Source organism: Theropithecus gelada, chromosome 7a, assembly GCF_003255815.1.
Source record: "Theropithecus gelada isolate Dixy chromosome 7a, Tgel_1.0, whole genome shotgun sequence".
In the NCBI taxonomy this organism is placed as follows: Eukaryota; Metazoa; Chordata; class Mammalia; order Primates; family Cercopithecidae; genus Theropithecus; species Theropithecus gelada.
Window position 1 is genome coordinate 15682905 of NC_037674.1, and position 24367 is coordinate 15707271.

Sequence of the window (24367 nt, forward strand, 5' to 3'; positions counted from 1 at the left end):
ACATGTACCCTCTGAATCAAAAATTAACCTTAGCTTACTGTGATTTGTTTGCTTTATAAACCTTTTAAATCTTAAAAAAGAAAGAGAAAGATCTGGGGATGATCTGAGTGCCTCTCTTCTTCCCCCCACCCCCGCTCCACCAGACTCCGCACTTGAATAACGGAGTCAGGGCTCCACATCTGAGGGGTGCACATTCAGGTCCAAGTGGAGGTCCAGAAGAATGGGAAGAAAGACCCAAGCTGATGCCTCGCCCCACTGGGGAGGGGAGGAAAACGCTGAGCGAGCCGGGAACCTCGCAGGCCTGAAGCCGCCCGCCTCTCGACCCGGGGCGTCCAGCGTGAAGTGCCGGCGTAGAGCTCGCCCTCTATCCGGCTGGAAGGGTCTGCGATTCGATTTGTGAGAATCTCTGCATGAGTCGCGCTCCCTGGTTCCTTACGGGAAGGCCGAGGCCACTAGGAAGCGTTGGACGGCCTGACTCCTACCGGCGGCTCTCAGGCCTGGCGGGAGCAGAGGGGGGCTCACACCCGCAGCCCCGCGATCTTAGACACAGCGCGCTCCGCTCCCGCCGCGGCCCCGCGCCCATTGGCTGGGCTCCTCCTCGCCCCGCCCAGCGACCGGCCCGCTCGGAGCCGACGCATGCGCACGAGCCCGCTGCCGCAGCCGCCGCCGCCGCCGCCGCCGCCGCCGCCGCCGCGGCTTCAGCACCAGCGCCCGGACAGCGGTGCCGCCCACGGGCATGGACGGTGACAGCAGCAGCAGCAGCGGCGGCAGCGGTCCGGCTCCCAGCTCGGGTCCGGAAGGGGAGCAACGGCCCGAGGGGGAGCCCTTGGCCCCAGACGGCGGCTCCCCGGACAGGTAGGGCGGACCGCTCCGCAGACCCAGATCACAGACCCTCCCAGACCCTCCCCGCCCCAGGTATCCCCAGTAGCCGCCATATGTTGCCCCATTAATTCCCCAGACCCTCCCAGAGCCCCTTCCCGGGGTCGCCAAGCTCCAGGCCCCCCTCGCCACGCCCTCATCCTGCCGGGTCAATTTCCTCGTTCCCTGACACCCCCTAGTGTCAGTCCCCATCGCCCTCCCCGCTTAGGGAACCTGCCCCACCCACGGCTCCTACCCCTCCTCTAACGCCAAGACTCCCTGGCTCCTCCGGCCTCTCCTTCTAGGCCCTGCCCCTGCGTCTTCTCCGGAAGCCCCAAGCCCGCAGCAACCTCAGTCCGGGTTTCAGCGTGCCAGTGTGCATGAAGGTGTGCGTGAATCGTGGATGGGAGGCTCGCCAAGGCGGGTGTCCTGGGGAAGGCAGACATTCGGCAGGCACGTCAGGGACTGTCTTTGTCACCATCAGTCGCTTGCCTGCCCTGCATGGCCCCCAGCTGTGCACGTGTGGGTTCCAGTCCCTGCATGTGGCAGCCACACTGGCTGGAGCCACTAAAATGTGAAGGCTTTGGTGTTCAGGCCGCTGGCCTGTACCACCCCTGGAGGAGCCCCCGACTGGTGGGACAGGAGGGACACCTTCCTGCTAAGGACCCAGATCTCAGTACCTCTCCTCTCCCTTCCTCCACCATATGTGTGAGGGAACAGCCCAGCTAGGTAGCAATATGGCGCAATTTCTGTGCCCTGCCTGGCTCTGCCTCCCCCAGAATCCCTCCTCTGACATGACACTGCCTCTTTCCTGCCTGGACTGAAATAAAAGGAATTCCTTGATAGTAATAGCAGAGGTGGACACATCGTCTCCAGACTACCCCAGTTAAAATGTACATTCTGTACCCCAGAGGAAGAGAAAGCCCCACAAGTACAGAGAAATGTTTTCTTCCCTTTATTGTTAACACATTAGCCTGGATAGATTTAGCCACTCTTCAGTCTGAAAGTCACAAAGACTTCAAGAGGGTGAGACACAGGATGGGTGTATTCACCAGACCAGGGACCTGCCTGGGACTATGGCCTGATCAAAGAGACCAGGGATGGAGCAGTGACAAGACCAAGCGGGGGCCTGGGGCCAGAAGCATCCTTAGAAGGGGCAGGAGAGTCATTTGCTGTCTTGGATATCTTGCCAAGGATCAGCCGTGTCCAGTCTCATTTCCCCTGGGCATAGGATCCATTTGCTCTCTTTCAGAAACTCCCTGGGGCCTCTGGCCCCTCTCTGGACTTCTCCAGAGACCATGGACACTAATCGGGCATAGGGACTTGCTTACGTCATTCAAGAAACACAAAAGTGCTCCTGCTGAGTAGCACTCTGGGGATAGATACACAGTGAATAACTCACGCACACAACATGCACATATGTGCACATCCTTACCAACACACTGGCTAGAGAGGAATTTGAAACAGTTCACACTGTGTTTTTAAAATTACCTTTTTATTTTCCTAGTAATATGAGCTGCTCCCCCATCTGTCCTGGCCACTCTGTGGGATCACATTGAGGTTGACATGGCTGTGTGTCTGTGGGGTTTGGGGGCATAGTTAATGCAACACACACTTGCCCCTTATGGGGCTTCCAGGCTGGGTCTCTGTGTCTGGGACCCTGTCAGTCAGGCCCTGATTGCTGGGATGTGGGCCTCTTAAGTGAGGCCTGCATCCCCACTTTCCATGCCCCTGCCTGCCCTACTCACTTGACGTACAGGCCTGCAGGCCCAGGCAGGCAGCCTAGGAAGTTACTTATCCCAGTGAGGGTCATGGAACTGAGGGAGTGAGAATAAAAAAACCCCGTGTAGCCCTGGGGTATTTAACTCCTATTATTACTGAGCCTCCTAAGGGCAGAGGGCAGCAGGAGGTGACAGGAGAAAGCTTTTATTCTGAGAAGAGTGGAGGTCGGCTTTTCTCATTGGGAGATTTGAAGAAAAGTCCTGGCTCTACAGCAGTCAGAATATGGAAGGTTTCAAATTCTGCCACATTGATAATGGTGGGCACAGTCAGAAAGGGTGAGACTGGGGGCAGCTGATCCTAGGTCCCTGAAGAGGAATAGTAGGAGTTAAAGAGAAGGAGCTGGGGCCAGGGAGACTCCAGCAGAAGCAAACCAGCGGTGGAGGCTAAGATTCCCCTTGAACAAGAGCCAGCTAAGGAAAACGGTGGACTTAGGAGGTTTTAGCAAACTGGGTAACCAAGAGTGCACCCACTCTTCTCCAGTATCCTCTGGAATGCTGGCTTCCCCTAATGCAAAAGAAACCGACACTCCAAGTGGGGCCCTGACTCCTAAGACAAGCCCAGTGATCAGTTATCTAAGGCCATGGGCAGCTGGAACAGGCCTCCCACTTTCACCCAGGCTGCTCCACTCTCCTGACCCCTAGAAGGCAAGCTCTGCTCTGAAGAGGGAGACCAAGGCCAATGGCTCATCTTTAGGCCTCTAGGACCCAACCCAGAGCAAGGACAATGCTAAAGCACAGGACAGGTGGTCAAGAAAAACCTGCAGAATTTAACATCTTAAAGAAGTCGATGTCCACACTTACACACACAACCTAGGCCATTTATCCACCTTCTCACTGGCCCACAGGGATCTGCCAAGACACTGGCTGCTTAGATTATTAACTTGATGGAGTCACCTGAGGTCTTGCTTTAGAACAACTTTGGTCAAATTCCTATTTTCCTAGATGTTGAGTTTGTAAAAAACAAGTATCAGTGATTAAAATCATGAGATCAAATTTTGATACAGCTTTTGGATAGCAAAAAGGAAAGTATTTATATATGTAGTGAGATTCTCAAGGTGTGGGAAGTTCTAAAACGGAGATATATTATCTGAGGTACCAAAAGAGGACAAATTGTAAATACAAATACACTTCTAAAAGTATATGCTCCCTGCTGCACTGACCGTGGGAAGGGGCAGGAAAGCAAACGTGTCTTCTACATGACAGACTCTGTGCCAAGAACCTCACATATGTTATATCAGTTAATTCCCACACCAAACCCAAGAGGTGGGCATTAGCTCATATCTTCAACAGACAAGGATGCCAATGCTCCAAGAATTATGTGTCTTTCCCAAGTCCCCAGAGCCAAAAGGTGATCGAGTCAGGAGCCCACCTCCACTACTCCCCCATTTCACCCTCAGCATGAGGGTCATTCTCTCCTGCACTGCTGGGCCAGCCTGCCATCCTTCTGGGAAAGAAAGAAAGAGCACATTTTTCCTTCCTAGTTCCTCTTCTCGGTCTCTGGGCTGGACTCAGCCCCTGTGGGCAATACCCATCTGCCACTGAGGCTGGGACTACAGCTCACAGCCCCTTCAGCAGTGCAGCAGCCAGGACTGGAAGCCAGGGTTGGCTCCGCATAGGTCTGGCTCTCCTTGGGAGCTACGCAAACTCTGGCGAGCAGGCTGGGTGAGCCAGGCAGAGGCAGGGGAGAAGGAGACAGGGCTCTGCAAGGCTAACCAGCCCAGAATCCCTCTGGGAACTCCCCATGGCCCTGGGCACTCTGTTCTGTGGCCATCTTTTCCTAATCTGGGTCTGCAATCCTGCCACTGGGGTTGAGACTCCACCTCTCCCTATACCCAAGGAGTGGGGTTGCGCACACGCACGGAGTATTGCCCTGATGAGTAATTTTGGGAGAAGACTCCACGGCTAACTGTTTTCTGGCAAGTTCCTTGGGGTGAGGGGGTGTCCCAACTCCCTCTCCCAACCGTGCACATCCTTACAAAGCAAATCTGCTCCGTGCATGGCCCATGACAGGGCAGGTGGAAGGATAGCAGTTGCTTCCACAAACTGTCCCCGACCACCCCACCCCCTATCAAAGTTGGGCCCTCTCTGAGCTCCCTCAGCCCTCTGTGACTTCCCCACTCACAGCATTCAACATGTTGGTCTGTTCACATCTCCCAACTACTGTGAGTGCCTAGAGGGCAAGGACCAGGTCTTCTTCATCCTAGCACCACTATTAGCAGCCAGCCTAGCACTCATTCAACAAACATTTCCAGGACGCCTTCTGTGTGCAAGGCACTATTCAAGGCACTGGCGATATGGAGATGAACAAATGCAACAGGCCTCTGTTCTCCCAGCACTCACATTCCACATGAAAGACAGGTAATAAACATGACGACACTATAATATAATATTCAATTGCAACAAATGCTATGAAAAAAATATAAAGCAAGGTAGGGAGATTGAGAGCTGGTGGGTGACTATTTCAGAGAGAGTAGTCAGGAAAGGCTTCTCTGAGGAAGTACTAGTTGAAACAAGACCAGAATAAAAAAGAGGGTCATGCAATTATCTGGGGGATGAGCAACCCAGGCAGAGGGAAGAGAAAGTTCCAAGGCTCTAAGATGGGAATAGGAGTGCAGCAGCACGTGCTCAATAATCTGTCTGGCAAGAGAAAGAGCAGACGACTGCCACACAAAGAGCACAGGACTGTAAGTCAGAAGAACTGGGTTCGAGCACCAGCTCGTCTGTCACTGAACCTGATTTCAAATCTATCAGTTGAAGAAAATACCTCCTTTGTGAGGTTTTTGTAAGGAGTGAGTAAGATCAGCCGGGCACAGTGGCTCACGTCTGTAATCCCAGCACTTTGGGAGGCCGACGCGGGTGGATCATGAAGTCAGGAGATCGAGACCATCCTGGCTAACACGGTGAAACCTCGTCTCTACTAAAAATAAAAATAAAATAGCCAGTCATGGTGGTGGGTGCCTGTAGTCCCAGCTACTTGGGAGGCTGAGGCAGGAGAATGGCTTGAACCCAGGAGGCAGAGGTTGCAGTGAGCCAAGATCACGCCACTGCACTCCAGCATAGGCAACAGAGCAAGACTCCGTCTCAAAAAAAAAAAAAATCATATATGTGAAAGCACATTCAGTGTCTAGCACAGGGCCTAGCATGTAGCAGCCTGCCAATTGTTTTTTGACAGTGTGGAAAATGAGTGAATGAGATAATGGTCTCCATGAGGTAGGCTGAGGGCACAGACTTCGAGCCCCCAGCCTCCTCACCTCTCACTGCTCCCCCAGGACTACTAATAAATCAACCCTGAGTCCCTGTCCCCTTGTCTTACTGAACTGAATAATGCTGGGGCATGGGGTGGCCCACCACCATCCTCCACCCCAATCTTCCCTGCCTCCTCTCTTCCTAGCACCCAGACCAAGGCTGTGGCCCCTGAGGCAAGCCCAGAGAGAAGCTGCTCCCTCCACAGCTGCCCCCTGGAGGACCCTTCCAATTCTTCGGGACCCCCACCAACAACTTCCACCCTCCAGCCTGTGGGTCCATCCAGCCCCTTGGCCCCTGCCCACTTCGCCTATCCCCAGGCACTGCAGGAATACCAGGGGGGCAGTTCCCTGCCAGGACTTGGGGATCGGGCAGCTCTCTGCTCCCACGGCTCCAGCCTCAGCCCTTCCCCAGCCCCCTCACAGCGTGATGGGACCTGGAAGCCACCCGCTGTGCAGCACCATGTGGTCAGTGTCAGGTAAGGAGGGGTCCAGCAGCCTGCCAGCTGCCACTGGAAAATGGGGTGGGGCTTAAGAGTGGGGCAGACCCCCGGGGCTCTAGACTCCTTTCTTAGGAGTTAACCCAATGCAGTAGGAAGTCAGGGTTGGAACTTGGGAGTGGCAAAGCGCTAAAAGGGTTAATACCATCGGTTATCCCTCACCCACCCACTCCCACCCCACCTCCACCCCCAAAACACGCCCTGCAAGAGGACTCTGGCAAGCGAACATCTTTTCTTCTCTTCCACAGGCAGGAACGAGCCTTCCAGATGCCAAAGAGGTAGGCCTGGGCCTTCCCTGGACCTCTAGGGGTGACCAGGCTGCTGCCCAGTTTAGCCCTGTTCCACGTGCTCTCTGCTCTATCTAGCACCCCTTCAGGGTGGAGCCTGAGCTCAGCACCCGTTGCTGCCACACCCAACTCATGTGGGCTCCTCCCTCTTTCCCAGCTATTCCCAGCTGATTGCTGAGTGGCCAGTGGCCGTGCTGATGCTGTGTCTGGCTGCCATCTTCCTCTGCACCCTGGCTGGACTGCTGGGGGCCCGGCTGCCCGACTTCTCCAAGCCTTTGCTGGTGAGGAGCCAAGGGGTGGGATGGGGTCCCCAGGTCTGGCCACCTCAGCCCAGCCTGGGGCAGAAAGTTGGAGGTAGGGTAGCCATGGTGGCCTGGGGATAGGGTAGCCATGGTAGGCTCTTGACCTCCAGAGAGAGTTGGGGAGATGCTATAAAGTTCAGACTCACATCTACAATTTAGGCAGGTAGGCTGGCCTGCCCTGCTCTAAGGAGTCAAAGGGGCAGAGCAGAGAAGCACCCAGATGGAGAACTCCTACCCTGCCCACCTGTTCTTCTCCACCCTCCTCCCTGCAGGGCTTTGAGCCACGGGACACGGACATTGGGAGCAAGTTAGTGGTCTGGAGAGCACTACAAGCCCTCACGGGCCCCAGGAAGCTGCTTTTCCTTTCCCCAGACCTTGAGCTGAACAGGTAACAGGCTCTCATCTTTTCATTGTGGGTAGGAGAGGGAAGAATGAGATCTCCAGGAAGGGGACATTGGGTGACTCACCCCAAGGCAGGCCAGAGGGGCTTGCCAGGACTTCCTGGGGAGTGGTCTCTGGCCTCCTCTGAGTCTTCCGACCCTAACGGTGCCTGGCATAGATATTCTCTCCACTTCAGCTCGAGCTCCCACAACACTCTGAGGCCCGCACCCAGAGGCAGTGCCCAGGAGAGCATTGTCCGACCTCGCAGAATGGTGGAGCCCCTGGAGGACAGAAGGCAAGAGAACTTCTTCTGTGGCCCCCCTGGTAAGCTGCAGCCTGGCCAGTTCCTGGTTTTAATAGTGGTCCCCACCCCACCAAGTAGGACAGGCAGGCCCAGAACAAATCTGGACAGACAGAAAGGGAAGGTGGCCAGCTGGCCACAGTCAAGCCAAGGAAGCCAGGTTACAGCTGGGAGGATGAGGGAGTTCTCAGATGCTCCAGCCAGACAGGGTCAAGCTGGGTTGGGGTGAGGCACAGGGACAGGATCAGGCAGTTCATGCATAGGCTTGAGATGCCTGAGAATCTGAACTTCATGTGGCCCTGAGTAAGCATCTTCCCTTTGGAGGGCCCAGGACCTGGGGCCAAAGGACTGAGCTCTGGGTGGGGGGGGTGGGTGTGTTGCAGAGAAGAGCTATGCAAAGCTGGTGTTCATGTCCACCTCCTCGGGCAGCCTATGGAACCTGCATGCCATCCATTCCATGTGTCGCATGGAACAGGACCAGGTGAGCTGGCTGGGGAGGTGCCAGGGGTTTGGGGGGAACTAAGGACATGAGGGAACTGATCCCAAGGAAATACAGCTGAGCCAGGACTGCCAGGGGGTGGACTGGGGAAGAGCATTCCCTGCTTAGAAAATTATTCCAACCCTGCTGAGAGGCTCCAGGTTGGGGTGGGAAAAGAAGAGTCGGCTGTTTTTAGAAGAGCCAAGATAGAAGTGCTGGAAGCGAGCCCATGCAGGGACTGGGAGTTTCCAAAAGGTCCTGAAAGGGCCCTCCAGAGTGGGTGAGGAGGCCCTGGCCCAGGGAGCTGAGACTGTGGGCTTCAAGGCCTCAGTCCCCATCAACCTGAGCAGTGCCAATCCAATTATGCTAACTGGAGAATCATACACAATAACATCTGAAGAAAGGTTTGCTGCTAAAAACGGTGTGAAAACCACGCAGTAGCCCAGCCCCCCACTTCACTCGAGGATATTCTAAGTACCAAAAGACTGGTTAAGAACATGTGTTCTAGAGTCAGATGCCTGAATTCAAGGCCAGCTCTAAGGTTGTCTTGCTGTATGACTTCAGGCATGTTTCTTAACGTCTCAGTCCCTCAGGCTACATCAGCGTTAAATGGGGATAATAAAAGTACTTTCCTCACAGGGATGTTGTGACAGTTAAATGAGATAGAATTTGAAAAAAATGCAGCATAATGACTGGCAATAGTAATCTCTCAATAAGTGTTACTGTGTTGTCACCATCATCTCAGGCCCAAGGTTACGCAGCCAGTTAGTGGCAGAGCAAGGGCCTCTGACTCCCAGGCCAGTGCTCTCTGTACTACATCAGCTGTTGTGATGTCAACAACAGGAAAGGAGAAAAAAAGAGGCATGAGATTTGAAAAAGAAACAGCCCTGGCCCTAAAAGGGTTTAAGCGGTGCAGTGGACAGACAGGAGCTGGGGTTTGGCAGTGACCCTGAACCTGGAGTGTTTTGGTCTCCACTTTTCCCATTGCTTGCTTCAGCTCCTTGGACCTTTGGCCCTGTTCTATCTGTGGCTGCTACCTCCACTTTTACTCCTAGCTCAGGCCTGGTGGAGTTGGGATGTATGACCTACAGGGACCCTTAGAGCAGGGTCTCTTAGGCTGAAGCCTCGGGCAGCATCCCTGAGGCTCCTCTTTGATGAAGTCAAGATGTAGCTGCTGGCACCTGGGCCAGGAGCCAAAGGCAGCTGGGAGACAAGCCGGTCTCACCAGGCTGTCCAGATCCCCTCTCTGCACCTGCCCTGCAGTGTGAAAGGAGGTGAGAGAGCCTTGTATAGGACTGGGAAAACCTGGGCCCTTGGGCTGCCCCTGAGCTCTCTCCTCCTGCGTGTGCCCTACAGATCCGCTCCCATACCAGCTTCGGGGCTCTGTGCCAGCGGACAGCAGCCAACCAGTGCTGCCCCAGCTGGTCCCTGGGCAACTATCTGGCTGTGCTCTCCAACCGCTCCTCCTGCCTGGACACTACCCAAGCTGACGCAGCCCGCACACTGGCCCTGCTTCGGACCTGTGCCCTCTACTACCATAGTGGTGCCCTGGTGCCCTCTTGTCTGGGACCCGGGAAGAACAAGTCCCCACGCTGTGCCCAGGTTCCCACTAAGTGCTCCCAGAGTAGCGCCATCTACCAACTCCTGCACTTTCTGCTCGACAGGGACTTCCTGAGTCCCCAGACCACTGACTACCAAGTGCCCTCCCTCAAGTACAGCCTGCTCTTCCTGCCCACCCCAAAGGGTGCTTCCCTGATGGACATCTACCTGGACCGGCTGGCCACCCCCTGGGGGCTCGCTGACAACTACACCTCCGTCACTGGCATGGACCTGGGCCTCAAGCAGGAGCTGCTGAGGTACTTCCTGGTCCAGGACACAGTGTACCCCTTGCTGGCTCTGGCTGCCATCTTTTTCGGCATCGCCCTGTACCTGCGCTCATTCTTCCTCACGTTCATGGTGCTGCTGGGGGTGCTGGGCTCACTGCTGGTGGCCTTTTTCCTTTACCAGGTGGCCTTCCGCATGGCCTACTTTCCCTTCGTCAATCTGGCAGCCCTCCTCCTGCTGAGCAGCGTCTGCGCCAACCACACGCTCATCTTCTTCGACCTGTGGCGCCTCAGCAAGAGCCAGCTGCCGTCGGGGGGGCTGGCGCAGCGCGTGGGCCGCACCATGCACCACTTCGGCTACCTGCTGCTGGTCTCCGGCCTCACCACGAGCGCGGCCTTCTACGCCAGCTACCTGAGCCGCCTGCCGGCCGTGCGCTGCCTCGCCCTCTTCATGGGCACGGCTGTGCTGGTGCACCTGGCGCTCACGCTGCTCTGGCTGCCCGCCTCCGCCGTGCTCCACGAGCGCTACCTGGCGCGCGGCTGTGTGCGCCGGGCGCGGGGCCGGTGGGAGGGCAGCGCGCCTCGGCGGCTGCTGCTGGCGCTGCACCGGCGGCTCCGGGGCCTGCGGAGGGCGGCGGCCGGCACCTCGCGTCTGCTCTTCCAGCGCCTGCTGCCCTGCGGCGTCATCAAGTTCCGCTACATCTGGATCTGCTGGTTCGCGGCACTGGCGGCAGGGGGCGCCTACATCGCCGGCGTCAGCCCCCGCCTGCGGCTGCCCACGCTGCCGCCGCCCGGCGGCCAGGTCTTCCGGCCCAGCCACCCCTTCGAGCGCTTCGACGCAGAGTATCGCCAGCTGTTCCTGTTCGAGCAGCTGCCGCAGGGCGAGGGCGGCCACATGCCCGTGGTTTTGGTGTGGGGCGTCCTGCCTGTGGACACTGGCGACCCTCTGGACCCTCGTAGCAACAGCAGCCTGGTGAGGGACCCTGCCTTCTCGGCCAGTGGCCCTGAGGCCCAGCGCTGGCTGCTGGCACTCTGCCACCGGGCCCGGAATCAGAGCTTCTTCGACACCCTGCAGGAAGGCTGGCCCACGCTGTGTTTCATGGAGACCCTCCAGCGCTGGATGGAGAGCCCCGGCTGCGCCCGCCTGGGGCCTGACCTCTGCTGCGGCCACTCGGACTTCCCCTGGGCCCCCCAGTTTTTCCTGCACTGCCTGAAAATGATGGCTCTGGAGCAAGGCCCGGATGGCACCCAGGACCTGGGACTCCGCTTTGATGCCCATGGCAGCCTGGCCGCCCTGGTCCTGCAATTCCAGACCAACTTCCGGAATAGTCCGGACTACAACCAGACCCAACTCTTCTACAATGAGGTCAGCCACTGGCTGGCAGCGGAGCTGGGCATGGCACCTCCAGGCCTGCGCCGTGGTTGGTTCACTAGCCGTCTAGAGCTGTACAGCCTGCAGCACAGCCTGAGCACTGAACCTGCTGTGGTGCTGGGCCTGGCTTTGGCACTGGCCTTTGCCACACTGCTGCTGGGCACCTGGAATGTTCCCCTCAGCCTATTCTCTGTGGCAGCTGTGGCAGGCACCGTGCTGCTCACTGTAGGACTCCTGGTTCTCCTTGAGTGGCAGCTCAACACTGCCGAGGCCCTGTTTCTCTCTGCCTCAGTGGGCCTCTCAGTGGACTTCACTGTCAACTACTGCATCTCCTATCACCTGTGCCCACACCCTGACCGCCTGAGCCGTGTGGCCTTCTCTCTGCGCCAGACCAGCTGTGCAACAGCAGTGGGGGCTGCAGCCCTGTTTGCGGCCGGCGTGCTCATGCTGCCTGCCACAGTGCTGCTTTATCGCAAGCTGGGCATCATCCTCATGATGGTCAAATGCGTCAGTTGTGGCTTTGCCAGCTTCTTCTTCCAATCTCTCTGCTGTTTCTTCGGGCCAGAGAAGAACTGTGGGCAGATCCTCTGGCCCTGTGCTCACCTACCATGGGATGCTGGTACTGGGGACCCTGGTGGGGAGAAGGCAGGCCGCCCACGACCAGGGTCAGTTGGGATGCCCGGGACCTGCTCAGAGCAATATGAGCTACAGCCCCTGGCACGGCGTCGGAGCCCCAGCTTTGACACCAGCACAGCCACCAGCAAGCTGTCCCACCGGCCCTCAGTACTCTCTGAGGATCTGCAGCTCCATGATGGTCCCTGCTGTTCCCGGCCCCCACCAGCCCCTGCCTCCCCAAGGGAGCTGCTGCTGGACCACCAGGCAGTCTTCAGCCAGTGCCCTGCCCTGCAGACCTCCTCCCCCTATAAGCAGGCTGGCTCCAGCCCCAAAACACGGGCCAGGCAGGACTCCCAAGGGGAGGAGGCTGAGCCCCTGCCAGCCTCGCCAGAAGCCCCAGCCCACTCCCCTAAGGCCAAGGCTGCAGAGCCTCCTGATGGCTTCTGTTCCTCAGCCAGCACCCTGGAGGGGCTCAGCGTCTCTGATGAGACCTGCCTAAGCACCTCTGAGCCCAGTGCTCGTGTACCAGATTCCGTGGGTGTGTCCCCAGATGACCTGGATGACACTGGGCAGCCAGTCCTTGAGCGGGGCCAGCTCAATGGGAAGCGGGACACCCTGTGGCTGGCGCTGAGGGAGACAGTGTATGACCCATCATTGCCCACCTCCCACCAGAGCAGCTTGTCCTGGAAGGGCCGAGGGGGGCCAGGGGATGGCAGCCCTGTGGTGCTGCCCAATAGCCAGCCAGACCTGCCAGATGTTTGGCTGCGCAGGCCCAGCACCCACACGTCGGGCTATAGCAGCTGAGGGGGACCCGGGGAGGCCAGACAGGGCACGGAACCCTGTCAGGGATGACAAGGCAAGGGCAGCAATAGGCTGGAGCCTGAAGGTATTTCTCCAGATCCACAGGGAGAGGTCTCACCCTCCAGCTGTGGATGTTAAACCCTGCCAGATGTCCCAGGCTTGATCTGTCTGCTCTTACTCCTCACACCTGGAGGATTCCAGCAGGAGGGGTTTTGGAGGGGACCTGCTTGTGACCTGCTGAGGGCTTGTCTGCCCCCACAGCACCATCTAAAACCCCTCCTCTAGAAGTGGGGAAGGCCGGATGTGTAGCTTTGGGTATCGGAGGAGGCTGACCTGGCCCCCATCCCAAGTTACAAGAACTTCAGTGAGACTAAGGGACCCCCATCCTAGGGATCTTGTCAGGGTTTCTTACTGACCAGAGGAGCCCGCAGAAATCTTCGCAGCCTCCTGAGTCTCACCCCTTTCATACGCTCTTCATCAGGACACTTCCCTCTCTTTCCGGAGCTTCTCTGGGCAGAATTAGGCTGGGGCCTCTCTCCCCAACTGCCCTGCTCTCCTCATACTCACCAGTTTGACCAGAAATTCTCCAAATCCAGCCATAGATGGCTGCTGGGAATGCAGCAGGAGAAGGAGGATGGTCAGCCTCGGAGCATCTCTAAATTACGGGACAGTCCCTCTTTGGAAGCAGGCTCGTGTGCTCTCCTGTGTTAATAAACGATAATAATCCTTTCCATCTCTGCACATTTTAGTCTCCTTGGAATCTATCTCACTACTTCACTACAGGGTAGCCTGACATTGGTCAGGTTCTTTTGCCCCCAATTTATAGGTAAAGACATTGAGGCTAAGTAAGATGAACTGACCTCAAAGTCACTTAGCCACTACATGGCAGAGCGGTTTCATTCCACCACTACAACCTCCAGTCTCCCCTTGGCTACCTGCCTTGTGGACATTGGCATATGGCTGTCTTGATCTTTCACCTCGAGCACCCTCTTCCAATCTGCTTTCTCTGGTGTCTCTGACTGAACCCAGCCACCCTCTTTGGGCCTCCACTTCCTGAGAGAGCTGTATTCCAAACAAACCCAGGAGTTCCTCTCCATCTCCCCTGTGCCTGCCTCTGGAATCTGGCTGAGATGTCTGCTGGCCCTGGGGCGTCCTGGCTGACCTGATTCCCAGGCTTCAGGACCATGCCTCTTCTACGGCCACAGTGTATAAGAGGCCCCACCAGAAGAGATACTGAGGGGCAGAAGAGGTGAAGCCAAATCCAGTCAAGGCACGAACTCAGACCTGCCCTTTGGGGAGTGTGTGAGTTGCTTCCCAGGTCAGGGTCCCCATCTTTTTAAGGACAAGTCTCTCTGTGGAGCGTTAAGCAGACCAAAGACTGGCTCCTCCTTCTCAAAGTAGAGTCTGGTGGGGAAGTTTTATCCCATGTGAGAGCTCATGACATCAGGTGGCATCAACACGTTTATTGAACACCTACTTTGCATATGATACTACAAGGGGACAGACGTGCGGAAGAAAAATTGAACACCACCCTCAAAGAGCTCACTTTCTAGCTGGGGAGACAGCTTATATGCACACGCAGGCATCGGATGGCTCACCAACGGCACCATATGCCTGCCATCATCATCATTGTTGGAGCTCAAGTACCCAGGACTGGGTAACAAGAAAGGCTTTCTGGAGGAGGAAAAACGAGCTGGGCTTCAGAAGACCAAGCATCTCAGACTGGAAGGGGCCTTGGCGATCACTTATTCCAGCAGTTTTCAAACTTTGTAGCCTCAGGACTCTTTCTTCAAAGAAGCTCTGTGTGGAAAAACAATATATAAAACAGGTAAAAAGCAGCTACTCTGGTGGGTGCTGGGTGTTGGGGGTGGAGTCAGCTCAGCCTCTCTTTCCACTGCAGCCTCTCCGGGGACCTGGGGAACCCTTCAGGCTCCTGGCAGCTTCACAGAATGCAATATGAAAGCTACTGATCCAGGCTATTTTACAGAGGAGTGTCAGAAAAGGGAAGGGATTTTTCCAGGGTCAAATAGTCTGTGGCAGAGCTGGAGGCAAATCAGATGATGTTTTTGTTTTATTTAGTTTTTTTATTGTTGAAACCTACTTCCTACTCCAAGTAGCCCATGAGAAGTGGAGCAGAAACCCAAAAGAGACATGGGAGTTGTGGAAGAGACAGAAGATAGTAGGCAGCTATAGCAGGATACCTTGGCTCCTTTGCAAGATAAGTAAATCAAGATGCGTAACTCCTGACACCAGGAAGGGGAGGCTGGAACCTAATTTAAACCTGTCCCCTGGGGGTCTGCTGGGACCTCTCTCTTCATGTCCAGGTAGCATTTGGCGTCTCTGGCCTAGAGCTGCTCATCAGCCGTGGTTTTTCTGATAATGGTGTCCCTCTGTTGTCACGCAGCCAGGCTGAGAGAGCCCTGGTATCCTCAGGGGCAATGAGCCACAGGGAGGTCAAGTGAACTCTTCCTCCTGAGCATGAGCAGAAGGCACTTTGCCTGAACACAACCACTGAAATGTTAGAATGCAGAGGGGTGGATGGGTGGGCATGAGGGACTCGGGCACACCCGAGGGCCCTACTTGGGGATTTCCGGGTCACATTCTTACAGGCTGTGGCCACACAACACTGCAGGAAGGTGAATGAGCCATAGCAGCTGATGCATTGATTAGACGTGTTCTTTATGTTGCCAGGCCCAGAAGAACCCAGCAGTAATCTAAAACATTACCTCATACCTAGCGTGGCCCAAACCAACAGCAGGCAATCCACATCAGCAGAAAATCCAGCCTGCCTCTCTAGCTCTGACTTTGGAATGTGGAACTTAAAGCACTTTCAATTTCCTTTGAGTTGCAGCAGATCCTTCACTTTATTATCATTAGGGGCACTTTACAATGAGTGTATGTCCCTGGAGACATGGCTTATAAGCACGCTGTGAGGCACACGAAAAGGACTCAAAGCAGTCATGCTTGCCCTGCAAAATTCAAGAAATGATTTCTCCACACTCAGACGCTTTCATAGAACTACATTAACACTCATTTGGAACTTGAGGTCATTTCCCCTATTTGTGCCACTGATCCTTGAACTCACATTCTGAGTACGAGTATGTATCCTGTATGTGATTAAAATACAACTTGAGGCCGGACGTGGTGGCTCATGCCTGTAATCCCAGTACTTTGGGAGGCCGAGGCAGGCGGATCACTGGAGGTTAGGAGTTTGAGACTAGCCTGGCCAACATGGTGAAACCCCGTCTCTACTAAAACTACAAAAATTAGCTGGGTGTGGTGGGGGATGCCTGTAGTCCTAGCTACCTGGGAGGCAGAGGTAGGAAAATCGTTTGAACCCAGGATGCAGAGGCTGAAGTGAGCCGAGATCATGCCACTGCACTCCAGCCTGGATGACAGAGCAAGACTCCATCCCAAAAAAAAAAAAAATATATATATATATATATATGTATTATGTATATATAAACTTGATATAGTCTGTTACCATAGGAAAACTTGGCTTCCACGACTTCCATGGCTGTGGTGATTTGGGGACTTTTAGAATGACAATGTTAGACAGATTGATTTTTTATTGGCTGAATCTTAGATTTTACTGATATATAGCATATCCCATACCATGATATTCGGGCAATATTACAGCTTGAGACAATTTTTAAAAAGACATTTCTCAAGCGAGTTATAAGCCAAACTTTCCTAGCCCCCTCCAACTCATTCCGTCCTTCTCCCAATGCATGACAGGACAGGGAAAAAGGCTTTAAATCAGATTTTAAGAAAGAGGATATATTGGTTTACAACCTTTGCCTATTGTCCAGAGAGTTTCTGATCTTTTCTTTTCTTTCTTTTTTTTTTTTTGAGACAGAGTCTCACTCTGTCACCCAGGCTGGAGTGCAGTGGCACAATCTCGGCTCACTGCAAACTCCGCCTCCCAGGTTCACACCATTCTCCTGTCCCAGCCTCCCGAGTAGCTGGGACTACAGGCGCTCACCACCACACCCGGCTAATTTTTCATATCTTTAGTAAAGGCAGGGTTTCACCGTCTTAGCCAGGATGGTCTTGATCTCCTGACCTTGTGGTCCACCCACCTCAGCCTCCCAAAGTGCTGGGATTACAGGTATAAGCCACTACACCCGGCCCTGATCTTTTCTTTGACGGCGGCATTATCTCATTTTTTGATAATACACATGGGTATTGGCAAGCTCTTGGGACCCCATGCCAAGCATCAAGATCCCATTTACATGGTGATAGGAAACACAGACATTCCTCACCCTTTCCACCCTCACCCTTGTTCACAGGGATGACTGTAACTAAGGTCTGCAGGTATTTATGCTTAGGAGAAGAAATTGTAGCTCAATTCACCAGGAAGATGGGAAACAAAAGAAAGCCACTATGTGCTATGTAAATGTCTAGCCATCCAAAACCACCCTATGCAGAGGAACCCTGGAAGGGCCTTGATAAATTACTCATAATTATTATCAGGCCTCTTTGTGATTACTCACATTTCTCTCAACATAGGGGAAAGATCAGCATTTTACCAAATCCACAACCATCAAACAAACAAGAGCTTTAATGCTGCTGAAGAAAATCACACAGCTGAGCAGATAGATGTAGATTTGAATTCATGGCCACCTATCTTAACTGGACCCTCAGCTCTGCCTAGCTAGTATTCATTCTAGCTACTAGTTTTAATTATTTGTATCGACTCTTTTATATTTTCTCCACCTTCTCAAATATCTGATGCCCTCAACTTCCCCCACCCCTCAGTGGACAAAAAAAAAAAAAAAAAAATACATTCTTCATGAAGAAAATTGAAGCCTTCAAATAGAAATTTCACCTTCAAGGCACTAAAGCCCCTACTTACCCACCCCCGCTCCTGCCTGCTCCTCTCCCCATCCCTTCTGCTACAACGAAGGAAGCAGTAATGGCTCCATCAATGGCTTCTCACACTTTGTGTCAGAGGCTTCACACGAGGGTTTGCACTCCCCTACAAGGACATGAAGACTTTCTAGAAGGTAGGTGGACACAGATAGTTTTAAAGTAATCCATTTCCAGAGCTGCCTTCTCCATATGTCCCCCTCCTCATATTGGTGGGCCTAAGAAGTAGCCAGAGGCCTGACAGCTCTCCTTCCCCACTTCCACTTTCACCAGTTGCCTCCCCTTCCTCATTCTGAATCCTACTCTGGCACCTTGCTCTGCGCTGTTAAAAACAAATAAAAGGGCTACTTGAGAATGCTCTGCTTGAGGAAGTCATCGAAAGAGCAAAGCCTGGAGAGCTTCTTTGAGAAGGTTCACAGGGGCAGCCCTGTGGCTCAGTTCTGTGCCTTCTTCATTTAAGAATTCAAATTCAGGCAAGGCGTGGTGGCTGACGCCTGTAATCCCAGCACTTTGGGAGGCCGAGGCGGGTGGATCACGAGGTCAGGAGATGGAGACCATCCTGGCTAACACGGTGAAACCCCGTCTCTACTAAAAATACAAAAAAATTAGCCGGGCATGGTGGTGGGCACCTGTAGTCCCAGCTACTCGGGAGGCTGAGGCAGGAGAAGGGCGTGAACCCGGGAGGCGGAGCTTGCGGTGAGCCGAGATCACACCACTGCACTCCAGCCTGGGCGACAGAGCGAGACTCCATCTCAAAAAAAAAAAAAAAAAAAAAAAAAAATTCAAATTCATTGAACATGTTATATTGTAAAATATATATATATTAAAAAAGAAAAAATAAAAATTTTTTAAATAATTCAAGTTCAGGTGAGACACAGTGGGTCATGCTTGTAATCCCAGTGCTTTTGAAAGACTGAAGTGGGAGCATGGCTTGAGGCCAGGAGTTTGAGACCAGCTTGGGCAACATAGCAAGATCCCATATCTACAAAAAATAATTTTAAAAATTAGCTGGGCATGGTGATATGTGCCTGTAGACCCAGCTACTCCAGACGCTGAGGCAAGAGTATCATTCGAACTCTGGAGTTCAAGGTTACAGTGAGCCATAATCACATTATGGCACTCCAGCCTGGCAACAGAGCGAGACCTTAACTCTAAAAAGAAAGAAATAAAGAAGAAATCAAACTGAAAGTGAGATGGTTGACACAGGATACATATTAAGCACATCGATTTGAATGGAAAAATAAAATCAGACTTTTCCTGTTAGAAGGTCAGATTTGGCTCACAGGTTTGACAGAGAGGGTAGCCTTTGCAAGTAGGATGTATGGTGGACATTTTCCCTAAAATGGAATAACTTTAATCTGCAGCTCCACAGTTTGAACAGAAACAGACTGAAAGTACAGATACAACTTCCCTTTCCAGCCAAGATGGAGGAGCAGGGGCCAAGTTTACCCTCCTGCCTGAAACAACCAACCAAACAGAAAACACATGAAATAATGAGTTTCAAGACACTGGACATGAGGTAACAAAAGACAGTGATCTCTCAGAGGCAAGAAACAAACAAGGTGAACCCCTCAGTTGCCCAGCTTACTGCTTGAGAGGATGTATTTCATGGAGGGAGAACCTAGGCAAAGCAAGTGACTCTGAGGTGAGGGGATAGCTGAGAGTTTGGAGCAGCCAACTGGCTAGAGTGCTCAGGACAGGGTACTGGAGAGGAGAAAGGTGGATACATAGAGAATTCTGGGGATCTGCAAAGGGCCCCTATTGAGTGTTCAACAGAGTGTGATTCATCATATAAGTGTAAAGAAACCACTTGAGACAAAGGAAAGAACCACCCGAAACAATGGGCTGGAACAGTAGCCAGGAGTCACACAGAGCCTGGACAGTGCCTGTCCCCATCAGCCAGATCGGAAAACCTCATAATTTATGGAGCATTGGTCAGAGCTCTCAGAAGGGCCTTGCCTCGTAGTGGGGATTCATTAGCCCTAGTTTAAACATTGCTAGATCCTACCTAACAAATCTCAAAAGTGAGACCTGAAGGAATCAAGCTGTTTCTAAGTAACTGAACTGCCTCCCAGAACAAAGCCCGAGAACATTTACAGAAATCCAAAATTAACAAGCACGCAAAAATGTAAAATTCACAGTGCCTGATTCTCCAATAAAAAATTACCAGTCATGTGGTCGGGCGCGGTGGCTCACGCCTGTAATCCCAGCACTTTGGGAGGCCGAGGCAGGCAGATCACAAGGTCAGCAGATCAAGACCATCCTGGCTAACACGGTGAAACCCCGTCTCTACTAAAAAATACAAAAAATTAGCTAGGTGTGGTGGCGGGTGCCTGTAGTCCCAGCTACTCGGGAGGCTTTGGGAGGCTGAGGCAGGAGAATGGCGTGAACTCAGGAGGCGGAGCTTGCACTGAGCCAAGACTGAGCCACTGCACTCCAGCCTGGGCAACAACGCAAGACTCCGTCTCAAAAAAAAAAAAAAATTACCAGTCAAGCAAACTATGACCCATCATAAGGAGAAAAATCAATTGAAACCACCACAGCTGACACCTATGTGAGAACTGGACAAGGACATTAAAAGAATTATTATAACTGTATTCCATATGTACTAAGTAGAGACTAGGAATATATTTTTAAATACCCACTTTGAATTTTAGAGACGAAAACTAAAATGTCTGAGATGATGGGGTGGGTGGGGTAGGCAGAAAGAAGAGGATGGGAAGAAGTACCAAGGGGAAGGAGGAATGATTTGGGTATGACGGGTGGGTGTGTTTATTATTTTAATTGTGGTGATGGTTTCACAGGTATATGTAATTTCTAAACTTATCAAATTGTACACTTAAAATATGTGGTTTATGGAATGTTAATTATATCTCAATAAAATTGTTAAAATTGTACTGAAACAAAACCATTGGGGGGAACTGGGTAAAGAGTCCAAAGGACCTCCCTGCACTATCATTGTAACTTCCTGTCAATTATAACGATTCCAAAATAAAGAATTTAAAAGTGTTTTTAAAATTAAAAAAAAAAAGTCTGAGATGAAAAATCACTGAATGGAATAACAACAGTGTAGACATTGCAGAAAAAAAAAACAGTAGTGCACTTGAAGACATAACAATATAAATTATCCAAAAAACACCAAGAGAAAGAATTTTAGAAATGAATACAAAGGGCTAGGCGCAGTGACTCATGCCTGTAATCCCAACACTTTGGGAGGCTGAGGCAGGCGGATCACCTGAGGTCAGGAGTTCGAGACCTCCCTGGCCAACATGGTGAAACCCTGTCTCTGGTAAAAATACAAAAATTAACCTGGCGTGGTGGTGCACACCTGTCATCCCAGCTACTCGGGAGGCTGAGGCAGGAGAATCACTTGAGTACGGGAGACAGAGGTTGCAATGAGCTGAGATGGCACCACTGCACTCCAGCCTGGGCAACAGAATGAGACTCCATCTCAAAAAAAAAAAAAAAAAAGAAAAGAAAAGAAATGAATACAAAGTATACACAATATGACCAGGTGGGTGGCTTATGCCTGTAATCTCTGCACTTTGGGAGGCTATGGTGGGAGAATCAGTCGAGGCCAGGAGCTCCCGACCAGCCTGGGCAATATAGCAAGACCTCATCTCCACAAAAAAAAATTTTTTTAATTAGCCAGGCATGGTGGCATGTGCCTATAGCCCCAACTACTTGGGAGGCTGAGGCAGGAGGATTGCTTGAGCCCAGGAGTTGAAGGCTGCAGTGAGCTATGATCGCACAACTGCACTCCAGCCTGGGCAACCAAGCAAGACCTTATCTCAAAAAAAAAGAAAAAAGTAAACAATATACAACAGGCAGAAAGTATGTCCCTTATAATGATTTAAAGTCATGAAAAAAATTTAAGCCAGGTGAGATGGTGCATGCCTACAGTCTTGGCTACTCAGGAGGCTGAAGTGGGAGGATGGCTTGAGTCCAGAAGTTCAAGGCTGCAGTACGCTATCTATGATCACACCTGTGAATAGCCACTGCACTCTAGCATGGATGACATAGCAAGATCCTGCCTCTAAAAAAATAAAAATAAAAGTACACTTAAATATTAAGTATCAAGTAAAAACAGGCAAGAGGGTTTTTTTGTTTTTGTTTTGTTTTGTTTTGTTTTTGGTTTTTTTGTAGGGGCATATGAATAAAGGAATTTAAAGATGCTACTCTGGAGCCCATCTTCCTTCTTCCTTGCTCCTGAGCATCCTTTCCATCCATTCTACTGGCTCGTTCTTATGGGCACATATATCCACAGCTTTTTTTTTTTTTTTTTTTTTTTTTTTTTTTTTGAGACGGAGTCTCTCTCTGTCACCCAGGCTGGAGTGCAGTGGTGCCATCTCGGCTCACTGCAAGCTCCGCCTCCCAGGTTGACGCCATTCTCCTGCCTCAGCCTCTGGAGTAGCGGGGACTACAGGCACCCGTCACCACGCTCGGCTAGTTTTTTTGTATTTTTAGTAGTATTTTTAGTGTTAGCCAGGATGGTCTCCATCTCCCGACCTTGTGATCCGCCTGCCTCAGCCCCTCAAAGTGCTGGGATTACAGGCTGAGCCACCCTGCCCGGCCCACATGTCCACAGCTTTAGAGAAAGCTTTCTTTGACCCCCATAACCCATCTCCAGTTACTGCCCAGTTGCTCTGCTTTTTTTGCAACAGACTCCTGGAGTTACCCTGCCATCTCTGCTTCCTCATCTCCCACGTACTCTTCAACCCATGCCCATGTGACTGCCACTGCAAACGCTCCACCAGCATTCCTCTTGCTAGACTCATCACGACTTCTCTGTTGCCAAATTCATTGGATGCTTTTCGTTCTCATTCTACTTGCCCTTTCAACTATTTTTTTTTTTTGGTTCCCAAGTTTTATTCAAGAACTCATACAAAATATTCCTGATAAATGAAATTTAATCCTCATCTTCCTGCTCTTCTTCGTCCTGGTTAATCTGGAAGTAACGTAATTCATAACTCTCTTTGCTGTTAGCAACTACGCGCAACCAGTCACATAGATTATTCTTCTTCAAATATTTTTTGGTGAGATATTTCAAATACCTTTTGTAGAAAGACACCACAGATGTCACGGTGATCTTACTCTTGCTCCTTTCGATGGTTACCACCCCTCCACCAAGGTTCCCAGCTTTTTCCTTCACTTTGATCCTTTCTTGCAAAAACTGCTCAAAATTGGCAGCATCCATGATTCCATCTTCTACAGGGTGGATGCAATCAAGAGTGAACTTCAGAACCCGCTTCTTTTTTTTGTCCCCCTTCGCCACAAGCTTTTTCGCAGGAACCATGGCAGCAGCGGAGTTAGAAAGTCAACTATTTTCAATAGTTCACCACTCCCTCCTTCAGCAGCTTGCCACTTCCTCCTTAGATTTTGGAACACCACCCTTTTTTTGTTCTCTTCTCACCTCTCTGGCACCTCTTTATCAGGTTTCTTGGCAAGCACCTTATTAGCATTGCAACTTCAAAATGCTGGTGTCCCTGTCCTTGGCCCAAAGACTCTCTGCACACTTCTTCTCTTGATCTCATCAAATATCAAGGTTTTGTTTTATTTTATTTTGTTTGAGACAGAGTGTCGCTCTGTCACCCAGGCTGGAGTACAGTGGCACCATCTCGGCTCACTGCAACCTCCACCTCCCAGGTTCAAGTCATTCTCCTGCCTCAGCCTCTCGAGTAGCTGGGATTACAGGCATGCACCACCATGCCTGGCTAATTTTTCTATTTTTAGTAGAGATGGGATTTCACCATGTTAGCCAGTCTGGTTTCGAATTTCTGGCCTCAAGTGATCCCACCTCAGCCTCCCAAAGTGCTGGGATTATAAGCGTGAGTCACTGTGCCCGGCCATTGTTTTGTATTTTTAGCAGAGACAGGGTTTCATCGTGTTGGCCAGGCTGGTCTCGAACTCCTAAATATCAAGATTTTAAGTACATTCATATGTCAATAACTCCCAAGAGTGTATCTCCAATCCAGGCTCTCTTCTGGGCTCAAGGCCTGTATTTCCAATTGCCTACATGACCAACCCACTGGAATGCCTCAAAGATATGTCTGGTTTTCCACGTTCAAAACTGAATTCTCAATTTCCCCAGCAGAAAATAGTGGCTCTGTCCTCACAATTATTCAAGCCCAATTATTCGAAAAGAAAAAGGGCTGGGTGCGGTGGCTCACGCCTGCCCCAGCACTTTGGGAGGCCGAGGCGGGCAGATCACCTGGGGTCAGGAGTTTGAAACCAGCCTGGCCAACATGGTGAAACCCCGTCTCTACTGAAAATATAAAAAATTAGCCAAGCATGGTAGCAGCGCCTGTAATCCCAGCTACTTGGGAAACTGAGGCAGGAGAATCGCTTGAACTCAGGAGGCGGAGGTTGCAGTGAGCCGAGCCAAGATGACACCACTGCACTCCAGCCTGGGCAACAGAATGAGACTTCGTCTCCAAAAAAAAAAAAAAAAAGAAAGAAAAAAAAGAATATATATATATAAATTGATCAGGTACAGTGGCTCATGCCTGTTGGGAGGCTGAGGTGGGAGGATCATTTGAGGCCAGGGGTTTAAGACCAGCCTGGGCAACATAGCAGGACCCCATCTCTACAAAAAGTAGCTGGGCCTGGTGGCATGCACCTTTAACCTTTAGTCTTAGCTACTCAGGAGACTAAGGTGGGAGGATCTCCTGAACCCAGGAGTTCAAGGTTGCAGTGAACTATGATTGCACTCCAGCCTGGGCAACAGAGTGAGACCCTGTCTCAAAAAAATAAA

General features: G+C 52.0%; 1 protein-coding gene and 1 pseudogene across 2 annotated transcripts; one reads left to right on the top strand and one right to left on the bottom strand.

Annotated features, from left to right (window-relative positions):
- The first annotated feature begins 654 nt into the window (after window positions 1-654).
- On the top strand, window positions 655-13482 carry DISP2 (dispatched RND transporter family member 2). Its single transcript, XM_025390412.1, has 8 exons — window positions 655-855; window positions 6031-6360; window positions 6630-6659; window positions 6826-6949; window positions 7243-7358; window positions 7548-7675; window positions 8036-8133; window positions 9487-13482. Exons 1-8 carry the CDS (start codon window positions 737-739, stop codon window positions 12742-12744), a joined length of 4203 nt encoding a protein of 1400 aa, XP_025246197.1. The 5' UTR covers window positions 655-736; the 3' UTR covers window positions 12745-13482.
- Window positions 13483-22463: 8981 nt separating this feature from the next.
- Window positions 22464-22924, bottom strand: LOC112627892 (annotated as a pseudogene). Its single transcript, XR_003120240.1, has one exon. The product of XR_003120240.1 is annotated as a 60S ribosomal protein L22 pseudogene (transcript).
- Window positions 22925-24367: the final 1443 nt, after the last annotated feature.